Source organism: Fonsecaea multimorphosa, assembly GCF_000836435.1.
Source record: "Fonsecaea multimorphosa CBS 102226 unplaced genomic scaffold supercont1.6, whole genome shotgun sequence".
Lineage (NCBI taxonomy): Eukaryota > Fungi > Ascomycota > Eurotiomycetes > Chaetothyriales > Herpotrichiellaceae > Fonsecaea > Fonsecaea multimorphosa.
The window spans coordinates 1,276,002-1,296,860 of record NW_015971640.1 but is presented as its reverse complement, the minus strand read 5'-3'; the positions used below and the strand labels follow the sequence as shown (position 1 = coordinate 1,296,860).

General features: G+C 52.7%; 11 protein-coding genes across 11 annotated transcripts; 8 read left to right on the top strand and 3 right to left on the bottom strand.

Annotated features, from left to right (window-relative positions):
• Positions 1–892: 892 nt before the first annotated feature.
• On the top strand, positions 893–1,510 carry Z520_04212 (uncharacterized protein; the record flags this gene model as incomplete). Its single annotated transcript, XM_016774722.1, has 3 exons — positions 893–1,018; positions 1,081–1,344; positions 1,454–1,510. 3 exons carry the CDS (start codon positions 893–895, stop codon positions 1,508–1,510), a joined length of 447 nt encoding a protein of 148 aa, XP_016634649.1.
• Positions 1,511–2,794: 1,284 nt separating this feature from the next.
• On the top strand, positions 2,795–3,574 carry Z520_04211 (nascent polypeptide-associated complex subunit alpha; the record flags this gene model as incomplete). Its single annotated transcript, XM_016774721.1, has 3 exons — positions 2,795–3,040; positions 3,144–3,202; positions 3,253–3,574. The coding sequence occupies 3 exons, from the start codon at positions 2,795–2,797 to the stop codon at positions 3,572–3,574; spliced, it is 627 nt and encodes a 208-aa protein (XP_016634648.1).
• A 433-nt stretch (positions 3,575–4,007) lies between these two features.
• On the top strand, positions 4,008–4,688 carry Z520_04210 (uncharacterized protein; the record flags this gene model as incomplete). Its single annotated transcript, XM_016774720.1, has 2 exons — positions 4,008–4,019; positions 4,131–4,688. 2 exons carry the CDS (start codon positions 4,008–4,010, stop codon positions 4,686–4,688), a joined length of 570 nt encoding a protein of 189 aa, XP_016634647.1.
• A 556-nt stretch (positions 4,689–5,244) lies between these two features.
• Z520_04209 (uncharacterized protein) lies at positions 5,245–7,053 on the bottom strand (the record flags this gene model as incomplete). The annotated part of the gene is made up of 1 exon (XM_016774719.1): positions 5,245–7,053. The coding sequence occupies one exon, from the start codon at positions 7,051–7,053 to the stop codon at positions 5,245–5,247; it is 1,809 nt and encodes a 602-aa protein (XP_016634646.1).
• A 1,367-nt stretch (positions 7,054–8,420) lies between these two features.
• On the top strand, positions 8,421–9,837 carry Z520_04208 (uncharacterized protein; the record flags this gene model as incomplete). The annotated part of the gene is made up of 6 exons (XM_016774718.1): positions 8,421–8,580; positions 8,632–8,752; positions 8,802–9,361; positions 9,412–9,526; positions 9,579–9,710; positions 9,765–9,837. The coding sequence occupies 6 exons, from the start codon at positions 8,421–8,423 to the stop codon at positions 9,835–9,837; spliced, it is 1,161 nt and encodes a 386-aa protein (XP_016634645.1).
• A 1,153-nt stretch (positions 9,838–10,990) lies between these two features.
• Z520_04207 (uncharacterized protein) lies at positions 10,991–11,818 on the top strand (the record flags this gene model as incomplete). The annotated part of the gene is made up of 1 exon (XM_016774717.1): positions 10,991–11,818. The coding sequence occupies one exon, from the start codon at positions 10,991–10,993 to the stop codon at positions 11,816–11,818; it is 828 nt and encodes a 275-aa protein (XP_016634644.1).
• A 518-nt stretch (positions 11,819–12,336) lies between these two features.
• Positions 12,337–12,614, bottom strand: Z520_04206 (uncharacterized protein; the record flags this gene model as incomplete). Its single annotated transcript, XM_016774716.1, has 2 exons — positions 12,337–12,531; positions 12,594–12,614. 2 exons carry the CDS (start codon positions 12,612–12,614, stop codon positions 12,337–12,339), a joined length of 216 nt encoding a protein of 71 aa, XP_016634643.1.
• Positions 12,615–13,671: 1,057 nt separating this feature from the next.
• On the top strand, positions 13,672–15,576 carry Z520_04205 (uncharacterized protein; the record flags this gene model as incomplete). Its single annotated transcript, XM_016774715.1, has 2 exons — positions 13,672–13,878; positions 13,933–15,576. 2 exons carry the CDS (start codon positions 13,672–13,674, stop codon positions 15,574–15,576), a joined length of 1,851 nt encoding a protein of 616 aa, XP_016634642.1.
• Positions 15,577–15,929: 353 nt separating this feature from the next.
• Positions 15,930–17,304, bottom strand: Z520_04204 (uncharacterized protein; the record flags this gene model as incomplete). Its single annotated transcript, XM_016774714.1, has 2 exons — positions 15,930–17,090; positions 17,155–17,304. 2 exons carry the CDS (start codon positions 17,302–17,304, stop codon positions 15,930–15,932), a joined length of 1,311 nt encoding a protein of 436 aa, XP_016634641.1.
• Positions 17,305–17,549: 245 nt separating this feature from the next.
• Z520_04203 (uncharacterized protein) lies at positions 17,550–18,303 on the top strand (the record flags this gene model as incomplete). The annotated part of the gene is made up of 2 exons (XM_016774713.1): positions 17,550–17,677; positions 17,736–18,303. The coding sequence occupies 2 exons, from the start codon at positions 17,550–17,552 to the stop codon at positions 18,301–18,303; spliced, it is 696 nt and encodes a 231-aa protein (XP_016634640.1).
• Positions 18,304–19,537: 1,234 nt separating this feature from the next.
• Z520_04202 (uncharacterized protein) lies at positions 19,538–20,275 on the top strand (the record flags this gene model as incomplete). Its single annotated transcript, XM_016774712.1, has 2 exons — positions 19,538–19,683; positions 19,753–20,275. The coding sequence occupies 2 exons, from the start codon at positions 19,538–19,540 to the stop codon at positions 20,273–20,275; spliced, it is 669 nt and encodes a 222-aa protein (XP_016634639.1).
• Between the last annotated feature and the right edge of the window lie 584 nt (positions 20,276–20,859).

The window sequence follows — 20,859 nt, the reverse complement described above, 5'->3', positions numbered from 1 at the left end:
CAAGTATCCTCAGAGATCTTGGTGAAAAGGGTACGATCATGTCAATGTTGATCAGTTACTATCTAGTGCAAAGGGTGTAATCATCGGAGGCATCCAAGAAGGGACAAACGACATACCTTCGAACAGGGCTTGCATGCCAGCGGCGAAGACACTGGAAGAGTTCAAGAAACAGAGTCATTCATCACTGGTAGCTGAAGGATCTCGAGTAGGCGGCGGTAAGCACGTGGACGCAGCAAAATTCAAAAACAACTGTTCGCACTGTCAGTCCATGATTCGCAGACATCAGGTTGCTCAACGAAAAAAACAAGCTGCAGGTTTCTGCACTCAGCATATGTAAGAAATGAATATCATCTCTTTGGCACTGTTAAGAGGCTCCGGCGAGAGCCTCCAGCACCAAATTCAATCGCAAATTATAACATCATGAGAAAGTGATCGAGAGGAGGAGTAGACACTCACAAGTCAGACGGTAGCATCGGCGTGCGTAGAACAAGTGGACACGGGCTTCAACTTGGGCTTCAGGCAAGCATCAACTCGAAAGCTATGGACGTTACACAAGAAATCAGAACTAAAAGGATGGAGGTCATTCCTTAGCAGTATGTGGGAAAAATATTATGTCGAAAACAAAGAGAGACGGGAAGAAAATTCGAGGTGTCTTTTCGCGACGCGGGAAAGATGCACGAGAGGGTTTAGCGCCGACCTCGGCTCTTGGCGCAAAATGTGTCTTGGCATCAACGCACTATCTCGAATTTCCTTGCACCGTTTGCGAAAGGTCTCCGAATTGACTGCAGAGGCGACAACATTACACCACATTACTTTTCGTACGCTCGCCCAACATCTCCTCCTCCAAACCACAAGGCTAATATTTGCGCATAGTCCTCACATAACCGGCAAGATGTCCACCATCGATATCAAGCCAGCCGGGTGGAAGTTGGTCGAGGTCGGCCGAGTGGTCACCCTCCGCTCAGGACCGTACGAGGGCAAGCTGGCTACCGTGGTTGAGATAATAGATCCTGGCAGGGTATGTCTCTGACATTTGGGAAGTAAATGGGGGACATGATTTGCTCACGAGAGATATTCCAGATCTTGGTCGACGGTCCCTCAACGAAAGAAGATGCGGTTGTCCCCCGACAGGCTATCGCTACCAGCACCGTCTCCCTCACACCTTGGGTCATTCCCGGTCTACCAAAAGCCGCAGGCACTGGCGCAGTGAAGAAGAAGTGGGAGAGCTACGAGGTCGACAAGAAGTGGGCAGAGTCGTCTTGGGCCAAGAAGAGAGAACAACAGGACAGGAGGAGGAACCTGACCGACTTTGAGCGATTCAAGGTGATGAGATTGAAGAAGCAGGTGAGCAAACACCCCCGAAAAATCTACATGCTCCCCGATTGGATCTTGCTCCAACATTCCTATGGGGTGTCTTGTGGGAAACCAGCAACTAATGGACAGGACTTTTTAGGCACGATTTGAAGTTCTGAAGGCACAGGCAAAGGTTCGGGCAGCAGCAAAGGCATAAATTTCGGCACGGATACGGCGTCACACAATCCAACTCACAATTTTCAAAGACGAGCAAAAGATATGCGAGGCTGCAGCATGTCGAGGGTGGGTAGGCACCACTGTCGGTTCGATTGACGAAAAGAAAAACAATCCGCGGCTTGTGGCCATTCTTCTCTTCGCCCGCGCGGGGATTTCTGCAGAGCATGATTTCCAATAAAAATTCATGAAATGCAAATCAACATTCAGACCAGAATCAATACGGGAGACTCAGTGCCTGAAGCGTTTGTCTGGCTTTTCACCGGGAGCGTCCGGCGACGATACCAGTACGCTCGGTAGTGAGCAGGATGTATCTGAAAATCTTAGGCTGTGAGGCTTTGCACATCCACACGTTGCGCCCCTTTCTCTCGCGGACCGTGATCATACTGGGATGCCTGGCTTCAGGTAGAGAGATCTGGTACAGTGTATCTCTGGGTGCCCTTGTTTTCTCGCTGCTCAAGTTTGGTATGCAACCCAGCACGTTGTGTAGAGCCTCACCTTCCACCCATCACCTTTCATTCCCTGTCTTGCCTGTGATTGTTCAACGTTTCGACGTTTGGACCGCCATAGCCATCCTGCGTCAAAATCCTAGAAAAAGCGCCCAGACAATCCCCGAATCTGCATGTCACCTCGCCAACAATGGGGCATGATCTTCAAACCCATATCTCCAGCTTGAAAAGCCAAGAGGCAATTTATGGCGTGGGAATAGGATCCTTCAGCCTCTCGTGTCTGTGCCCCTTGCTACCGGGCTTTCGGAGCTTCCTCTCGGGCAGAGTGGCGACTTCTGAGACTGAGGCTCGCACATGTCATAGCATGATGGTATTTCCTCTTGAACAAGATCCCAGGCACTTACTATTTCGTCCACAGCATCTAGTCTCCAGGCTCTGTCACGCATTCGAGAAGTTTGTGGGTTGAAGAAATGCTTCATTGAACTATCGACGTCTTGGACAGAGGCTCACACAATGCCAAGGCTCGCTCACAATCACTTGGGCAATTTACCCGAGGCTCGCTCGCCCATTCCACAATTCAATGAACAATCGAACGTCCAAATCACAAAATCACCTTGCTCATCAACCGCTCAGAGAGGCGCAACTGTAAGGTCCCCAGCTCTCAGGGTTTGTTGGTCGAATCTATTGGTGCTCACAGATTGCGAAACCCATATCGCAGAGAGCTCTAATCCTACCCCACAAAACTGAAGCGAAGCCCAGCTAACATTTGCAACTACGCAGCACATTTCAGCCAGTCCTCTCTTGATCAGCCAACCATCATGTCGAACCCCAGAATAGAAGAGCTCCCTGATGATGAGCCTGACAAGAAGGTCGCAGCAGAAGATGCCTCTGACTCGTCCGACTCTGAACCTGAAGCCGCTGGCGAAGGAGAAGCCAACATACCTGCCGGCTCTGCAGTCGCAGTCCACAGCCGAAACGAGAAGAAGGCAAGAAAGGCAATTGGCAAGCTGGGCTTGAAGCATGTTCCGGGAATCACACGAGTTACGTTGAGGAGACCCAAAGGAGTAAGTTGTCCTCCGCGCGATGGCAGAATAATGTTTTGGAACACCTCCTGTGGTCGTATGGACACCAGTGCTGTTGCAGCAGGTGGCTGACGTTCTCCTACAGATTCTCTTCGTCATCTCTAACCCTGATGTCTACCGATCGCCAACCAGCAATACCTGGATGTAAGTAGAATATGCTTTTACACTTAAGCACCTGTTAACAAAACTGCTAGTATCTTCGGAGAGGCTAAGATCGAAGACCTCAACTCACAATCCCAGGCCGCTGCCGCTCAACAGCTCGCAGCTGCGGAGTCAGCCAACGCAGATCACTCTGGCCACGACCACGCAGCTGAGAATGGCAAGGGCAAGGCGGTTGAGGACAAGAAGGCAGAAGACGAAGAAGATGACGACGAGGAGGTGGATGACAGTGGACTCGAAGCTAAGGACATCGAACTTGTCATGACTCAGGCCTCTGTGTCGAGGAAGAAGGCCGTCAAAGCGCTGAAGGAGAATGGCAACGACATAGTCAACTCCATCATGGCGCTGAGTGTATGATCAGGAAAAGGCAAACCAAAAGTTTCTGGATCTGCATCGCTTCTACGGGGGTAGTCGGTCTTCCATGGAATTGGTTCCACGGTCCTGAGCACTCCAAGTCGGTATTTCTATGTGTGCAGGCTTGAATATCGAGCTATGTCTCCAAATGCTCAAATGCATATGAACGAATCGATTGTCATCAATCAATTCTATCTTGTCCATCCCCATGCGTACCTAGGTAGTTGAGTTGGGAAAGTTGAAAGTTCCTTAGATGTGCGAGTAAAACCCTCAGAGCGACGTCAGACTAAGGGATTGAGAAATGTGTCGATCACGTGACAAGCTTTGGCATTGAGTTTGGTCGAAGCTCAGGGACCTTCGACTTTCGACCTTCGTCAAAACCAAGCTTGACAACTCACTCTCTTCCCCCAGCAAATTTACCCTAACAACCCTCACAATGGCTGCTACGGTACGTCCATCAGCTCCTCACAATCCCATCCGATCTTCTCTATGAGAAACAGCCTACCCAAAAAAGGGAGTTTTGACTAACAGACGCAACTTGCTCTTCTCACCCACACAGTCCCGCGCAGCAGTCAAGCTCGACTGGAGCAAAGTGGGCAGCCAGCTCGGCCTGCGCGGCAGCACGGCGACGGCACTTTCGAACTTCAAGAAGCGCAACGACGACGCCCGCCGCCGCGTGCAGGTGCTCCAAGACCAGCCCACCTCGGTCGACTTCGGCCACTACCGCTCCATCCTGAAGAACACGGCCGTGATCGACGAAATCGAGCAGTACTTCAAGACGTTCCAGCCCAAGACGTACGACGTGAGCAAGCAGATCAAGGCCATCGAGAGCTTCGAGCAGGTCGCGATCAAGAATGCCGAGGAGACAAAGGGAAAAGTCGAGGTCGAGTTGAGGAGCTTGGAGAAGGCCCTGAACGATATCGAGGGCGCGAGACCTTGGGAGGAGACGACCGTCGACGAGGTCGCGGCCGCGGCGCCGGAGATTGATGAGTACACGGCCAGATTGGTCAAGAAGGGCCGATGGATGCCGCCGGGATACCTGGTACGAATCTCCTTTCCACGCCACACCGCAGAACTACGTGGTTTCATCTGTTCATCTGGAGTTGATATTTGCTAACTTTACGGCTACTACAGGAGAGATTCCCCAATCTGTCGGTGCTGTAGACATTACGCTTTGCAAGGAGAGAAGGCGAGAAAGAGCAAGAGGAGCAATTGGTTGGAAGGGTGGCACACCTATTTTCCTCAGACAATCAGAGCTTCTTGTTTCCCCAACCGAGGATTTATGTATAGTGACTTAGATCAAAACATGAGCACTTGTTCAACATTTCGATGCTACCAGACCCACTATTCCCTTTTGCCAGGATGGTATACTAGGGGGAGATAATTGCTTGCGGCCTAGGATGCAGGAACTGACATGAGCCAGTGTATTAATCGTTGTTTCACCTGAAAAAGATCAGAAGTGAAACTCCCATGAAGTGCGAGGACGCATTCAGACGCAGCAACTCAAGTGCTCCATTGATTTATTCTGACACAAATCAGACCCGCTACAACTCGAAACACACACAAGCCAAGTCCATCACAAAATCCCCGAGCCATGTGTTGCCAGCTACCTCGGTTTCGTTCAAACATTGCTATTGCTTGCTTGCTTGCCTACCTGCTTTGGCAGGAATTCCTTACAGCCCTGAATCCTCCTCCTGAAAGATAGCGGTCTGGCTGTACGTATTCCACTGGCTGCACTCATTGTACCAATCCTGGCCAATACCCAAGTTCTTGATCTGGGCGGGCTCTTCCAGAAACTGGGCGCCGAGCCCCAAGCCGACGTGCCAGGCGATGTGGCAATGCATGAGCCAGGCGCCCGGGTTGTCGGTGATGAAGGCGATGACCAAGTACCCCGATGCGGGCAGCATGGCGACGTCGCGGCGGGGCGGGTTCTGGTAGTTGAGGGTCTGGGAGTTGTTGAAGATGCCGCTCCCCGCGCCGAGGACGTAGAAGTCGTGGCCGTGCAGGTGGATCGGGTGAGGGAGGGGAGGGGCGATGGTGGGAACCGCCTGAATCACCCAGTATGACCAGGCGTTGGCGTCCGGGAGGGCGATCAGGTTCATGCTCGCCGGGTAGCTGGTGTTGTCAGAGAGTACATATGCCAACGTCGGGTCGTCCCAGGGCACCTGGATGGCCGTGAAGTTCAGGTTCCATTGGAAGAGCGTCTGTTGGGCCTGGTTCTGCACGATCGCGAACCCGACGTCTAGCTGCGACGACTGCGGGATCGTGTAGTTGCTGGGCACGTTGAGCTTCACGTACGGGATCAGTTGGCTGTTTGGGTCGCTGCAGTCCGACCCGGCGGGTGCGTTGGACCGAGTCGCGTTGGAGGGCAAACCGGTCGAATTGGCGCCGACGTAAGAGAAGACGGCCAGCGCGTTGGTGTTCTGATTGCTGCTGCAGCCGGACTGGGGCACGACGTGGAACCAGTAGTTGTCGATTGCTTGGTTGGCTTCGATGACGACGTCGTAGCGCTGGCCAATGCCCATGAACAGCCATGGCGTCGTAAACGGCACAACGGGCACAAAGTCGGCCGTGATGACGGTGAAGTTGTGCCCGTCCAGGCCGACCTTGAAGTTGTCGTTGGTTGAGGTGTTGATCAGACGGAGACGGTATTTCTTGCCCTTGGTCAACGTCGTCCGGCTGTATCGACCCGAGGTGCCGTTGACGTTGACGTTGGTGCCGTTGATGAGAATGTTGTTGCCTGGCGGCGGACCACGTGGGAACCCGCCATTCTGGATCAGGGGCCCCAGCTCGAATGCGCTCTGGTAGTACCAGTCCGTGATCGGGTAGGCACCCAGATCGATATCGTAGTTGGACGTGGCGGGGCCGTTGATGATCATGGTGCCCACGACGCCATCCGTGTATTGGTCCGAGAAGTGGCTGTGGTACCACGTCGTACCAAACTGCGTGCATAGAAAGGTGTACGTGCGCGACTGACCGGGGGCAAGCGGACATTCCGTGATCCCGTTGGTGCCGTCCATGTGGTTCGTCTTCCACTGCCGCAGGCCGTGCCAATGCATGCTCGTCCCGTTGGTCGTAAGGCTGTTCTTCACCGTGATCTTGAGCGTGTCCCCCCAGTTGGCCACGATCGTGGGTCCGGGGAACTGGCCGTTGATGGCGTAGACGGTTCTCGAGAACCCATCCGGAGCCATGGTGGTGTTTTGCACTTCGAGAGTGTACTCCACCACCTTGCCGGTGTTGGGCCAGGTGCTATCGTAGTTGGTGGCGATGCTGAAGCCGTTGCCCCAGCACTGGCGCGTAAATGGCCCGTTGGTGCACTGGGCATCTGGTGTTAGGCTTGTAGTTGACGGACTGCCAGTGGTGGATGATGCTTGCCTCGGCACAAGGCCAACATTCTCAATCTGGATCAGTTCGGCAGTGGGAATGTAGGCGGCAAAAGCCTGGTGGAAGATGAGTGAAACGAGGGACAAGAAAAGCAACATAGTGAGCGACTAAGGTAAGGGCACTAACAAACAGTCACGGGGGTCAGAACACAGAAAAGAGAAAATCAAGACGGCGCCCTACAGACATCATTATAAAGGGAGTCAAGATATTCATATGCAGTTGATGACTTCCTCCCTTGCCATGACAGAGATGCGGGTATAGGGGACGGTGGGATGATCGTGGTCGAAACGTGGTACACGCGAGATTTCGGCCGGATGTCTTGGACCCTTACCAGCGTTCTGGAGCCTGATGTCGCACAGTAAAAGAATTTGACAATTTTCCTGAGCCACTCAAATGATAAGGCTTGACCGAGCCTCACCCAGCAGAACCAGATTCGGACGGAAACAGGTTGTTGACGGCAAGAATAGAACCGAGACAGTTCTTGGGGTGCAATTTCCGCGATATACGAGCTGTAGCCATTGTTTGCAATCTGGCCATTAGGATTCCCCTTCAGTGGATTGCAGGGTACCAGCCTGGATTGAAATGCTGAGGATGGTAAAGACGGTAAACAAAAGTCAAGGATGGTTGGAGGCCTCGAGGCAGCCCAAGGTGAAGCATAGTCGTTCCCTCCTTCCGGAAAGGATCTAGCGCCACTCTTAGACCAATCAGGCGTATCCCCCTTGCCCCCTTTTTGCAAGGGCCGAATCTGGAAGCAAAGGACAATGTCCACAATGTTTATTGTTGCAATTCCCCCCTCGCTTCACCTGGTTCCCTTTGATATTCAACCACAATTCCAATTGTCTGATACTCCTTGCGTTGGCGTGATTGAGTTCATCCAGCATCTGTCTCGGCCCTAACTTCTGTCAGCGCAGGCATGACGTGCATATCTCCTAGGCGAGAGTGCTTCTGCACATTTCTTTTATTGGAAGCCTCATATGTGCCTTGAGTTACACAGAGCGGTCTTTGGAGCGATAGCAGACCCAGAAATCCGGATCCCTTCCATTGATTTTATGGCTGTCAAGACGCTCCCCAATGTTATCCGGCGACCTAGGGACCGCCAGACCCCGAGACAGCCCCATTATGAACGAGGGCGAGCCATCTGAAATCATGGCTTGTGGCGATCCATTCCATCGCTTTTCCAATTCCAAACTTCGAGACTTTGTCCTGGATGTGGCTGACTCTTGATGTCTCAGTCGAATTCTCACCAAAGCCAGATTTCATGGATACAGGGCTCTCAAGGTCTATATTCGCCAGGGAGCCGAAGACATTGTGTCTCAGTTGTCAAAGATCATCTGCAAAGGGTTGACCCTTGATCTCCACCGCCGACAATGCCGTGATGGCCGTTTCCATGTGCTCATATAGCCCAGGTACTGTTCCCTCGCAGAGGAATGCTTTCATTTTTGTGTCTGTGTGTTCTATCATCACTATGCATGTCATACTGTGCCTGGTGACCGGCCTTTTGGCTTTGGCTGGTAAATCCGCTGCTGAATGCGACTCGTACGGATATGATTTCGTCAACAATGGAGGCCCTTACTGCATCCACACGACCTCTACCGCCTACTTTTCGTTCGGAACCGAATTCTTTGGTAAGGAAGGCATTGCTTTGGAAGGACTGGATAGACACTGACAGTAACAAGGCTGTCAGCCCAGTGACGTTCAGGGTTCTGTCACTCCAATTCTGGTCGACCCAAATAGCGATGAGTACTTCTGCTCCGACATTGCCGTTCAACCAGATGGGGAAGATATGGTGTCGACATGGTAATTGGATCCGTCGCTATGAGTGAGTCTACTCGCTGACAGCAACTAGCAACGTTCCCGGGAACGAAGTAACGAAGAACAACATGTTCTCTGGGGACTGGACGATCGTCATCGAAGGTCTGACCTTCGCCTGGATGAGATCGTTTTCTATCATTGCGGCACCGCCCGTGGTTGTGACAACTACTCCCACTGCCACATTCACCGTCACATCTACCCCGTCTACCACAATCACGACAACAATCACCAACGTCTATTCGACTACCGCATCTCCTTCCACCGTTACAGTACCTACCACGACCACAACAAGAACCATTACCACCACTCCCCCGCAAGTCACGGTATATTGGACCTCGACCATAACACGGACACGTACCACTAGAGTGTTTTCTAAAACAATCTCGACCACCACTGTCACCACGTCATGCAAAACGCAAACGCCAGCAAGAGATCCTACGTGTACCATTCGGCCTACGAAGGCTACACTTGCCGCAGCCAACGAGTCCTTCACGATCGTCCCGCGAGTGCGTCAGTTTGGAAGACCTGGATGGAAGGCGGAGAAGCGAGCGATTGATCGAAGACAGGACACGACACCGGTTGATCCTGGCCCAGGTAATTTATGGATTGGAAGGCAACGATTCTCAAAGCTGACGGTTCCTTAGATCAATGCACTACAACTGTTGTCGATACTGCGGATGCTGTTTCTTCATATACGACAGTGACAGCGCCGACTAGCACTGAAATCGACACGGAAAATGCGACGACGACAACCACAGTGTAAGTTCAGCGAGTGAAAGTCTAGCGCGGCAGTACTAACTCTGAGCACCAGCACGCCTCCGCCCGTAACGGCATACTCTGGAAAGGCAAAGACAACCATCACAATCACCGAACCTACGCCCACACGCACCCGTACCACTCGTACCTACCAGACAGTTTGGACCACCTCGACAGTATGGGCAACGTATGTGTTATGCACTTTTCTTTCTTCCGAGTTCTTTTGCTAATGCCACTGCAGCATCACCTCGACGGTCATGACAGCGCCCTCTGGATGGGTCTGTGCTACGTCTGCAGGGATTTTAGGGCTTTGAGTGTGAGAAAATGAGAAGGTGTGCAGGGGCTGTAGGAATGAGCAGGAACATCCAGGATATAGAAAAGGGAGCTTTGCTGGGGGCGCCAACTCACTAACTTTTGTACTTCCCCGCTTCTCAGTCAATTTTCAAGTAGTTCATTTGCACTTGGCCTGCAGCTGGGTGTTTTCTTTTGGAGACTTCAGCCGATGCTTCTACAAAAGTGCTGCTCGACAATGACGAATTTCCTCTGATAAACAAACATCAATCAAGATCCTGGAGTTGCAAGGTTCATTGTCGCCGATTGAACTCACAGACTCTCAAGTTGGCCATGTGCCTCGCAAGGACTCCGGGATGAAATCGAAGGTCAATCACACCCAAGCCAGAACCTGCAGTGAGATACTGAGGCTGTTGTCCACTTCGCTGGGAAGCGATCCGATCAGCCCAGGTAGGTACGGGATCTAGCTCGCCGCCACCTTCCATGGCGGTCTTGACTCCATATGCGCGCCAGGCAGACCTGCTCAAGGGAGAGGTGTAGGGATGGAGTAGCCTCGTGTATAGCTGTACCAGTCAGAGACTCACAGCCGTTCGGCGTCGAGCTCAAGGCTGGAGTGGAGTGGATGAATCTGGGGCAGTGTTGGCGCAGTTTGTTTCTTCCGTCGACAGCAGCCGGTGCCGTCCAATGACGAGTCGTTCGGAGAATTATTACCCAATAGGAGGAACGAAGTTCTCCAGTCGGAGAGATTATTCCTCCGAACCACATCGAGTCCCTCCGCGTCTTCGCTTCTCGTGATTCTCTTCTAACCAATGTACAGTGTTAGACTGCAGCCTTGTTCTTGTAACCCTCCGCCGGCATACAAGAAACGGGTTTGAGCATCGCTGGGCTTTCTCTGAGCCTCCTCAGGCTTGTGTACCAGTGTATCATGAATCACGCCGTCGCTGGAATCATGTCTCTCCAGAGCTCCGTTGCCTTGGATAGAAAGTACGGGAGTATTGTGTATAAAGACCACGGATGATGACCAACTCGTATGCTCTGCTAACCATCCAGAAAAACAAAACAGCAAACAGCAATAGCAACAACAGCAACAGTGAACAATCCCAGCAGTGACTTGACTACCAACACAACTCCAAAGAAAAGCCCCTCACAAAGACTCTCACCAATTCAGCAAAAGCAATGTCTTCCCCAACAGCAGCTTTCTTCGGCGCCACCGGCGGCGTCACCAACGCCATCCTGGTACATACCTTGAAGGCAGGCTACAAGGCCGTCGCGCTGGTGCGCACGCCCCAAAAGCTACGGGACCAGCTCAGCGCGCAGGGTCTCTCCTCCGAGGTCCTCGAAAACTTGACCATCGTCCAGGGCAACGCGCTCGACGTTGCAGCCGTTCGGCGCACGCTTCTGGCATCCGCGACAACAGGTACCGCGGGTGTGCCCTCAGTCGTGGTCACGGGGCTGGGCGGCAGTCCGAAGCTACAATTCGACTGGCGCCACCCGTTCCAGATCGCGAACCTCGATAACCCTTCGATCTGCGAGACGGCGGCGCAGACTCTTCTCACCGCCATGCACGAGATCTACGCCGAGAATCCCGTGGCCAGTGAAAAGAAACCGCTCCTGGCATTCATCTCGACGACGGGGATCACGCGCGGACCCGAAGACGTGCCCTTCTGGATCCGCTTCCTGTACCACCAGATGCTGACCGTCCCGCACATCGACAAGCACAAGATGGAAGATTTGTACCGCGCCGACGCGGACTCTGCATCTTCAAATCCGGTCTTCCGGAACATCGTCGGCGTCAGACCTACTTTGCTCTCCGGCGGTGCTGATTACAGAGACACCTCAGGAAGCGACAAGGTCATCAAGAGCGGCATCGAGAACAAGCCCGCCATCGGGTACATTATCAAGAGGGCAGACGTGGGGGCTTGGGTGTATGAGAATGTGGTGAGCGAGGCATTGCAGGGCCGGAAGGGCAGGTGGGAAGGCGAGATGGTCAGTTTGACTACCTAGTAGTTAGCTGATTGTTCATGTCCAAAGCGGCCGGGCGAGACGAGACGAGCGGGTCAGGTGTTTTGGAATGGTTTTTTTACAGCTTGTAATAGTATCACTGGGTGTTTCGGATTGCACAATGTTCCTACTAGATAGACTCATTATCACGGACACTTATTTATCGTGGAAATCAATTGAAAAAACAGTTTTTGTTGTTTTCACATCATCATTCGTTTCTCTATGCTCGACAGCGCCATGAAGAGCGCCTCGGGTATCGTGGTTGCTAATAGTACAAAGGTATTAAAGCAGGGGTGGGAAAAGTGGGAGGCATCTCTCTCTCCTGGTCTGTCCAAGCCACTTTTCGAAAGGAAGATCGGGTACTGGTGAACCGATGAACGCTCTCAATATCAACTGTCTCTCTTTGTGTCTGATCAGACTCATGCCTCTCCTCCTGCTCTCATCTGATCATGTTTGCATTTTGCGGACTCTCTTCTGTGGTCTTCTCCCTGCTCTCCTTTAGGTCCGAGAGAGTCCGTCGATCAGATAGTACTTGTTGTATGGTGCCTGCGTGTGTTACCAGTGCGGTGTCTTCGAGTGCGGCGGCCGCAGGTGAGGCAGGAGATGATGATGTCGAAGAGCGAGACGATGCCGTTGATGATGGCGGTGAAGATAGCACCGATGCCGTTGACGATGGCCATCAGCACGGAGCCGATGGTTTGGCAGATTGATTCAAACTGTGGATCGGGCTGTTAGTACATCATATGTCAAAATCAGGGGACATGAATGAGAGACGTACGCAAGAGACGACTGCACCCATTGTGGCGGTGTTTGTGTAGGTGTGAGATGAAGTACTGGTATGTGTATGTGTTTGGATGTGGTTTGTTTGTGTTTGTTGAGGTTTGAGGAATGTGTTGCGGAGTAAGGATGAAGGTAGGCTTTTTTATGTCTTGATAACAAGAGAGGATAGGTCTGTCTAGAATATTCGTAGGAGGAGAAGCATGTGGGGGTTGGGAAGGAGGCCTTTGTACTTGTATCACCTTTCACTCTTGGGCACGGGGAAGGATTGCGATTGCGACTGCCACCGCTCGGGAAACGAAATACATCACTTTGCTTTCTTTGCACCCTTCGCTTAACCGCATTCTAACCCTTCTAACCACGCTCAGATCTAGCGCTTGGACATTCACTCACAAGGACATTGATCCCGACCAATACAAACTGACGGGGAGACACGACGTCATGGCCTGATGACGTCTGGGAGAGTATGTGTTCGGAGATGGCTGGCAGTTTACCAAGTTATATCGAATCACATTCAGTAGCGAAGGGGCTGACCATCTCACGCCTTTTGTCCGCTGTTGTAAAAGTTGCGCCAGTAGGTGCCAGTAGGCGCCAGCCCGTCTCCAAAAATGCGCATCTGACGGGGTTGCCCGTTACACTAGCGCTGGGAGCGGGAACCAGCATTATGCCATGGTGGGCACGAAAGGGGCAAGGATGTGCCCTGTGGGTGCCTGGGAAGTCCAGTTGACGTCCGATTTCGAGCACAAAAACAAGGCATAGAGACCGATAAAGAATTGCGGAGAAAGAACGGCAAAGAATGGCGCTGACCATCGACGTCATTCGCAGATCCGTGCAGCATCACACACCAACCAACAGGCCACATCCCGGCGACCAAAGTGGCACAAGTGGCCCGAGAAGCACGTCACTGGCTGATCGTCAAATGGAGCTGTGGCGTCTGTGGCGTCCTGCATCGAGATCTCAATCACCAGCCACCGCTATGAGCCGCACTGTGGCGCCTGTGGCGGTGCATGCAGGTACAGTTCCGACCTCGAATTTCTCCGCCAATGAAAACCAATGTGTGAGGACCGCATCCCAAAAGGATGCTGCAGTTGTTCGGTTGGGATACAGTCCCGGCCATTTCGTGGCTGGCCCTTGTCGCCGCGGTTACTGCAGTCATTGCACACCAATTCCTCTCCGTCAACAGAGAAAGCGCAGTCCGATTTACGGTACAAGTCCCCCCGCGGCTGCAGCGCGAATATTCGTGGAATTGCAAAGAAATAGGCAAGGACGACGAATCGCAGGACGAGGTAATATGATTTCACCCTATGCTCCGCTTGGCCAGATGTTAACACTGTAGACAGGTCTCCAACGGCCAAATACACCCCCGATGTCCAGCAGACGGTCGTCGGCTTGGACTGCCCATTACTCCCAAAGACGCGTCTGCGATTGACTCTGCCATCTCAGCCGCAGCGCGAGCTCAAGTCAAGTGGGCGCAGACTACTTTTCCAGAGCGGCGCCGGGTCCTTCGATCACTGCTTCGATATGTCCTTGACCATCAGGAACAAATAGTGGCTGCGTGCTGTCTGGACTCTGGAAAGACCAAAATAGATGCATGCTTCGGCGAAATACTTGTCACGGTCGAGAAACTACAATGGACTATCAAACATGGAGAAAGAGCTCTCGGCGCGTCAAGGCGACCGACCAATCTTCTCATGTGCTACAAGTCAAACACTGTTATCTATGAACCTCTCGGCGTGGTAGCAGCGTGCGTGAGTTGGAACTATCCCTTCCACAATTTCATCTCGCCCGTCATTTCAGCCTTGTTTGCGGGCAATGCAATCGTGGTGAAGCCGAGCGAGCAGACATGCTGGAGCACCTTCTACTTCGTCGACATCATCCAAGGAGCATTGCGGGCATGTAGTCACAGTGCCGACCTTGTCCAGAATGTCGTCTGTCTGCCAGAGACTGCAGATCACCTCACCAGCCATCCAGGGATCAGCCACATCACTTTCATTGGCAGCAGAGAAGTCGCGCACAAGGTGTGTGCATCGGCAGCGAAGTCGTTGACTCCCGTTACGGTGGAGCTAGGTGGGAAAGACCCTGCCGTCGTGCTTGATGACCCAAGGACCATCAGGGCCATTGACGACGTGGTCTCAATCCTAATGCGTGGTGTCTTCCAATCTGCTGGTCAGAACTGCATTGGCATCGAGCGCGTCATCGCATTACCTGCCGTCCATGACAAATTGCTCGCTGAGGTCCTTCCCAAAATCAAATCGCTTCGTCTCGGTTCTGTCCTCCTATCATCTCCCAACGACCCGCCAGACTTGGGCGCTATGGTCTCGTCCAGCAACTTCTCCCGTCTCGAAAACTTGATCTCCTCTGCAGTGGCTCAGGGCGCGACCCTCCACTGTGGGGGCAAACGCTACAATCATCCTGAGTATCCCCACGGAACTTACTTCACGCCCACGCTGCTCAGCAACGTCACTCCTGAAATGGAGATCGCGCAAAAGGAACTCTTCGGGCCTGTTTTCTTGCTCATGAAAGCCGAGAATGTGGATAGTGCGATTCACATTGCGAACTCGACAAGTTACGCTCTGGGCGCCGGAGTGTTCGGACACAACCAGCACGATGTCCAGAAGTGCGTGAGGGGGATCAAGGCAGGAATGGTCGCCGTCAACGACTTTGGGGCATACTACGCTTGCTCTCTACCCTTCGGCGGCGTCAAAGGCTCTGGGTATGGCCGCTTTGGTGGCGAAGAAGGGCTGAGGGCGCTTTGCAACATCAAGGCTGTCTGTGAAGACAGTTGGTGGGCGAGGGTTTTGGGTATTCAGACGAGAATCCCACCGAAATTACAATACCCAGTTTCGATGCATGGCTGGGACGTATGTAAGGGCGTGGTTGGGACGGGGTATGCGTACACTTTGGGTCTGTGGGAATGGTCTGGCTCTGTGGTGCAGCTTTTGACGGCCTTGACGAGGAGTGATGAAGATAGTAGTAGACGGTGATGCAGGCACGAATCTGGAGTGGTGGAGGGAAATGGATCCCATCTTTGAAGATGATGGATCCTTTCATCCTTTCTTGGTGATATTCTTTTATGTGAAAACCCAGCTGGACGCGTCAATGCAGCCCGACTCTCAAATCATGCTAGAATGGAGAATGGCTATCCATGTACCGAGTACCTACTGTACGTTCCCTAAGAAGGTATCCAGAAGTCCTCTATAGATGCAACCCCAGTCTATGCAGACCCGACCTGAATGGGACATTCCCATATTTTGTTCTATTTCCTTTTAATAGTTCCGATCTTCTTTCTTCTAATATACCCAGGCACTGTTTTCGGCTTCGTTCACTCGGAGGATCATTATGACCACGATATCCCCAACATGATGGCCGCGCCGACGAACATGGCCGCGAACTGGAGTGCCGTCTTCCTCAGCTCGGCCCATTTATTGGGGCCGGTCTCCAACAGTTCTGGAATCACGGCCACGGTGCCGACGTACAGAAACGTTCCAGCCGTGAAGGGGAGGAGCATGTCTCCCCAGCTGAGGCTGGTGCCCCAGATGCCGCCGAATCCACTTTTTGGCGATGTTCCGGCCAATGTTCCGTCACTCGTACTTTTGGAGCTCCCGCCGCCGCCGCCGTACTCTTGCACAAAGATGCCGATCAGCGTGCCCAAAAAGGCCCCCACGGCCGTGACGAACTGGGCGCCCATGGCTTTCCGCTTCGAAAACCCGGATTGGATGAGTAAAGCGAAGTCCCCTACCTCATGGGGGATCTCGTGGAAGAAGACGGCCATGGTGGTCGTGGCGCCGAGGGCGGGGCTGGCGTAGAAGGAGGACGAGAGGGCTAGCCCGTCGGTGATGTTGTGCGTGAAGTCGGCGATTAGGTTGAGGAGGCCGGCGAGTTTGACGGAGGGGTTCTGAGGGGATGGAGATGAGGAGGAGGACGGAGCAGGGGTAAGGGTTTTGGTGGTGTCTGTTTGGGCTTTGCGGTGTCTCATGTCGCCATTTGCTGCTTTTTTTGCGGACGTTGTTGTGGCGGAGCCATTGGTTGCAGCAGTTTCGTGCTTCTCGTCATGAGAATGTGAGTGTGAGTGAGAGTGGCCGCCGTCTCCACCGGTCGCAATGCGCAGGGCTTTATCCATGGCCATGAAGGTGACCAGCCCAACAATGATCCCAACCCCCAAGAGCAAATTGCGGTTCGGTTCGACCATGACGAACTTGACCTGATCGTGCTCGTCTTCACCCAAGAAGATCTCGGGGAGCAGATGAAAGAGCGTGTCCCCCAGGAGACCCCCCACCGCGAAGGCGACCATGATGCTCAGCGACGACGGGTCGATATTGGGAGGACATAGCGCGAGGAGGAAATTTGGAGGGCCCGAAATGTAGGCTGTTGCGAGCAGGGCGTTGATTGCTGGGGAGGACGAGGGAAAGAGGATGGCGAAGAGTTGGGTCGTTAACGAGGCATGCGAAGGATTTGCTCTGGTTTTTGCCTCTGATAGGGTTTGCACAAAGGCACATTGCTGTCCCGCTCAAAGTCTCAGTCGCTGAATCTAGGCTTGTCAAGAGAGAAATGGTGTTGCGTACCTGGACGTTCTCCTCGATTTCCTCCCTCGTCAGCAGGCTGGTGTCCTTGCCTTGGACGGTCTCCGCGCAGACCGAGACTACCAGGCCGAGAAATAGTGCATAAACGGTGTATTTGAGCATCCTTGATGGTCTGAAACCAAGGAGGGCCATTGTCTCTGTGTACAGACTGAGGGTGAAACGGCACGCGACTGCGCAGGCATTGAAGAGGGACTATTGCTAAGTGCGCAATTCAGGGGGTTTGGCTGGGCTTTATCGATAACGGGAAATCCTCGGCTGAATACCATATTTTTGGTGCAGCTGCGGATTTTCGGTGTCTGCTCACTGACAGAAATAATTCCTCTGCAAGGACATACGCTCTATTGTTGGATCTGAAGACCTGGGATATTCCTGCAAACATGGGTCGTGAAAGACAGAAAAAGAAGAACAGGTCTTCAATCCCGAAAGCCAGGCCGAAAGACGGCAGAACCAAGGCTGGCAAGAAGAGGATAAATTTTCTGGGTAATGAGACGATTGCAAAGAATTGGTACTCTCTGCCATTGTCCAAACACTTCTGACCGCCTACGACTAATTCTTATCTGCAGGGACCGAAAACTGACTTTGTCGCAAAATTATAAGCGACTGGGGTTGTCCTCCAGACTGAATGCTGCGACAGGCGGGACAGAAAAGAAGGCAGCCAAGGACAAAATGGACATAGCAGGTGTGAAAAGAGACTCGCTGGCCATCGCCGGGCCACTAGCCGCCGATATAACCCCTCAAGAAGTCCAAGTCGAGCGAGACCCGGAGACAGGTCGCATTCTCAGGGTTATTCGACCAGAGACAGGCGAGGCGAACCAAAATCCACTTAATGACCCTTTGAACGATATTATGGACCTTGAGAGTCAACAGCTGAGGTCGCAGCCTGCAAATGGCATCGTGGCAGAGTTGGAAGCACAGGCTGCAGAAGAGGAAGAGCTGCTGGCAAAGAAGAAGCGACCACGACAGCAAAGCCAGCGAGAAGAAGAATGGATCGCTAAACTAGTAGAGAAGCATGGCGACGATATCAAAGCCATGGCAAAAGACCTAAAGCTCAATCCGATGCAACAGACAGAAGGCGACATTGCTCGCAGAATCAAGAAGTGGAAGGCAAACCATGGAGAGGTCACGACATGAGACAACATTGACGAGCCGTCTATGAATAAATCACCCTGGTCAGAGACATGAAGAAATGCGACAGAGCAATGCCTAAGTGCGTGGGCTGTGCGTGCGCTGAGTCCATGTGGAGAGAGCACAAGCCAGCAAAGGACTGGGCTAAGGAGGGGACACATTCAATGGAACAAAATACATCCAACAAGCAGTTATTCTCTCTGAAGGTCACTGCCACGCTATGATCCCAGAGCACCTGCCAGGGAGTGTGCTTGTGTGGGGACTATCATCCATCTACAACGCTTTGAACACCGAATTGTCGGCCTTTGTGAGAGGACCCTTCCCCAGGGCAATGCGGCTTCTGGCGAGAATAGGGTGCATAAGAGCTGGGTGGAGAAAGATCGGACTGCCAGTGGTGGATGGCGGTGCTAGGAGTGGCATGAAGACGACGAGGGTTTGATGATGGTATCACTCTCCCCACTACCTTATGTAACTATTCTTGAACAAGATGCTGAGTAGATGCGGGAGGGATTGGGTGAAGATTACGTTGATAGAGGCAGTATCTGATTCGGAGGAAATGGTCTGATGTGGCTGGTGACCGTTTCAGCAGTGGGAAGCGATGCCCGGTGCCCAGAGTTGTTGGGGGGCGGCGGAGACATAATTACACTCATACCTAGGTACCTACCGAGCTACCTAGGTAGCGAGCTAGGTACCTAAGAGTGCTAAGGTCACCCAAAGGTAAACATGCGGCTAGACACAATTGGCTGGGGTGACGGCGGACCAAGCGGCTTCTTCTGAATCGCCTCGTGCTCGTTTCGCGCATCCTCAGTTCCTCAGTTCGCGTATCTCTTATTTTTTTTTCCAGTGTGCTCAGGATCGCCATCAAGTCATGCCTCTTCGTATTGTTTCCATTCCCTTCATGCCCGTGGGCCCCTCGTGGCGTCCTTGTGACGGTCAGCCCAGGTGGACGGAGCTCCCTCCCTAATATCAGGACAAGATCCCTACAAGATCCTCACTCTTCCGCAATCAACGCGTCCAAAATGTTGCAGAACAACAAAAGCCGTCCCTACCGTCATCAAAGAGTATGTATAGATAAAGAACATCGTCATACCGCCCTAGCTTTTCTGCCGGACTCATAGTCAACCCGCCTGCGAAAAGACCCTCTCACTTGGCGAAACGCGTGAATTGTTGCGGCATCGTGAACATGATGTTGGCCATAGCATCTTCTCCCAGGTCTCTCCGGTCAACACAGCAGCGCACCATGAGCGTTATATCCAAATCCATGCCGATCAAAAGCCCTTTCACCACCTCAACGACCTCCAAAACGAACAGCCCTTGTGCCACCCCGTCCACCACAACAGCTCCGCTTATTCCAGATAAGATCTTGCCAAACCTGTACCTGTCAGAGTGAGTGAAGCTTGTCCCATCCGCTCTTGTCATGCCGTGCGCAGGGTTGGCCTGACTCTGACTGGACAGCATTCACACTGCTGCCGCAGTCCTAAGCCCCAATTACAATGCTCCCAATCGGCCAAGGATCAAGTACGTGCTCTCAGTCATCGACAATCCGGATAAGCAGCCGAAAGTGCCCCCTGGACATGAAGCAGAATTCGTGCTCAAGATGATCAGCCTCCGAGACAATGTCAACTTTGACCTGCTGCAGGTTTTGGGCGAAGCCTGCGCTTTCATCAAGGCAAGTCTTCAAAACAACGATGGTGGCGTCCTTGTCCATTGCCAGAAAGGTGTATCACGGTCCGCCGCAGTTGTGATAGCATTTATCATGGAAGAAATGGACCTCGATTACGACACTGCATTCCGGTACGTTCGTGGTGGTCGGTCAAAGGCGAAACCGAATTCAGGATTTCAGAAGCAATTGGAGCTGTGGGGCCAGCTGCGTTACAGCATTCACGATGCCGATGGCAAAGAAAAGCCTGAGTACACAGCCTGGAAAGCAGAGAATGAAGAGCAAATCAAGAAATTGGGTTCCAGGTGGACTGGGTAGGCACTGGGAAAGCAGGAGTTTCCGGTGGCTTTCAAAGAACCCACAGTGCGTCAAATTGGCACCACCGTATTGCTGTGGACGACCATCAGGCTTGTTTGTCCAGCAATTGTTTGTCCCTTCTACGTGTAGAATCAGCGGGACAGCGGGTGGGGTTCAGCATGGATGTTCAAGCGAAGGCGCAGGCTGGTTTACGATGGTGCAGACATTGCACATTTTGCATGCAGGAGACTGAAATGACATCAATAGACCTGACTTGAGCTGGCTATTGGCTTCAGAGCTATGCACAACCAGAGTCGGAGGACGATTAAGGCGCACACTGGAGATGGGCACTCAGTCCAGAGGTGAGCAACGTGCTCCATGCTAACAGCTACCCATTGAGGCAGCAGCTATCCATTTGCTCCCTTCCCGCTCTACTCGATCCCTGCACTGCTGGGAAAGAAAATATCCTTGATCACCTTGTCCGGTTGGAATGCATCTCCTTGGCCTGGGCGATGTTGGCGGAGCGGAAGTCTTCGCACTCTGTGTCCCCCCAACCCACTCCCCTCCTTCCCACAGCCAATGGGTCCCGGCGAAACGGATAATAT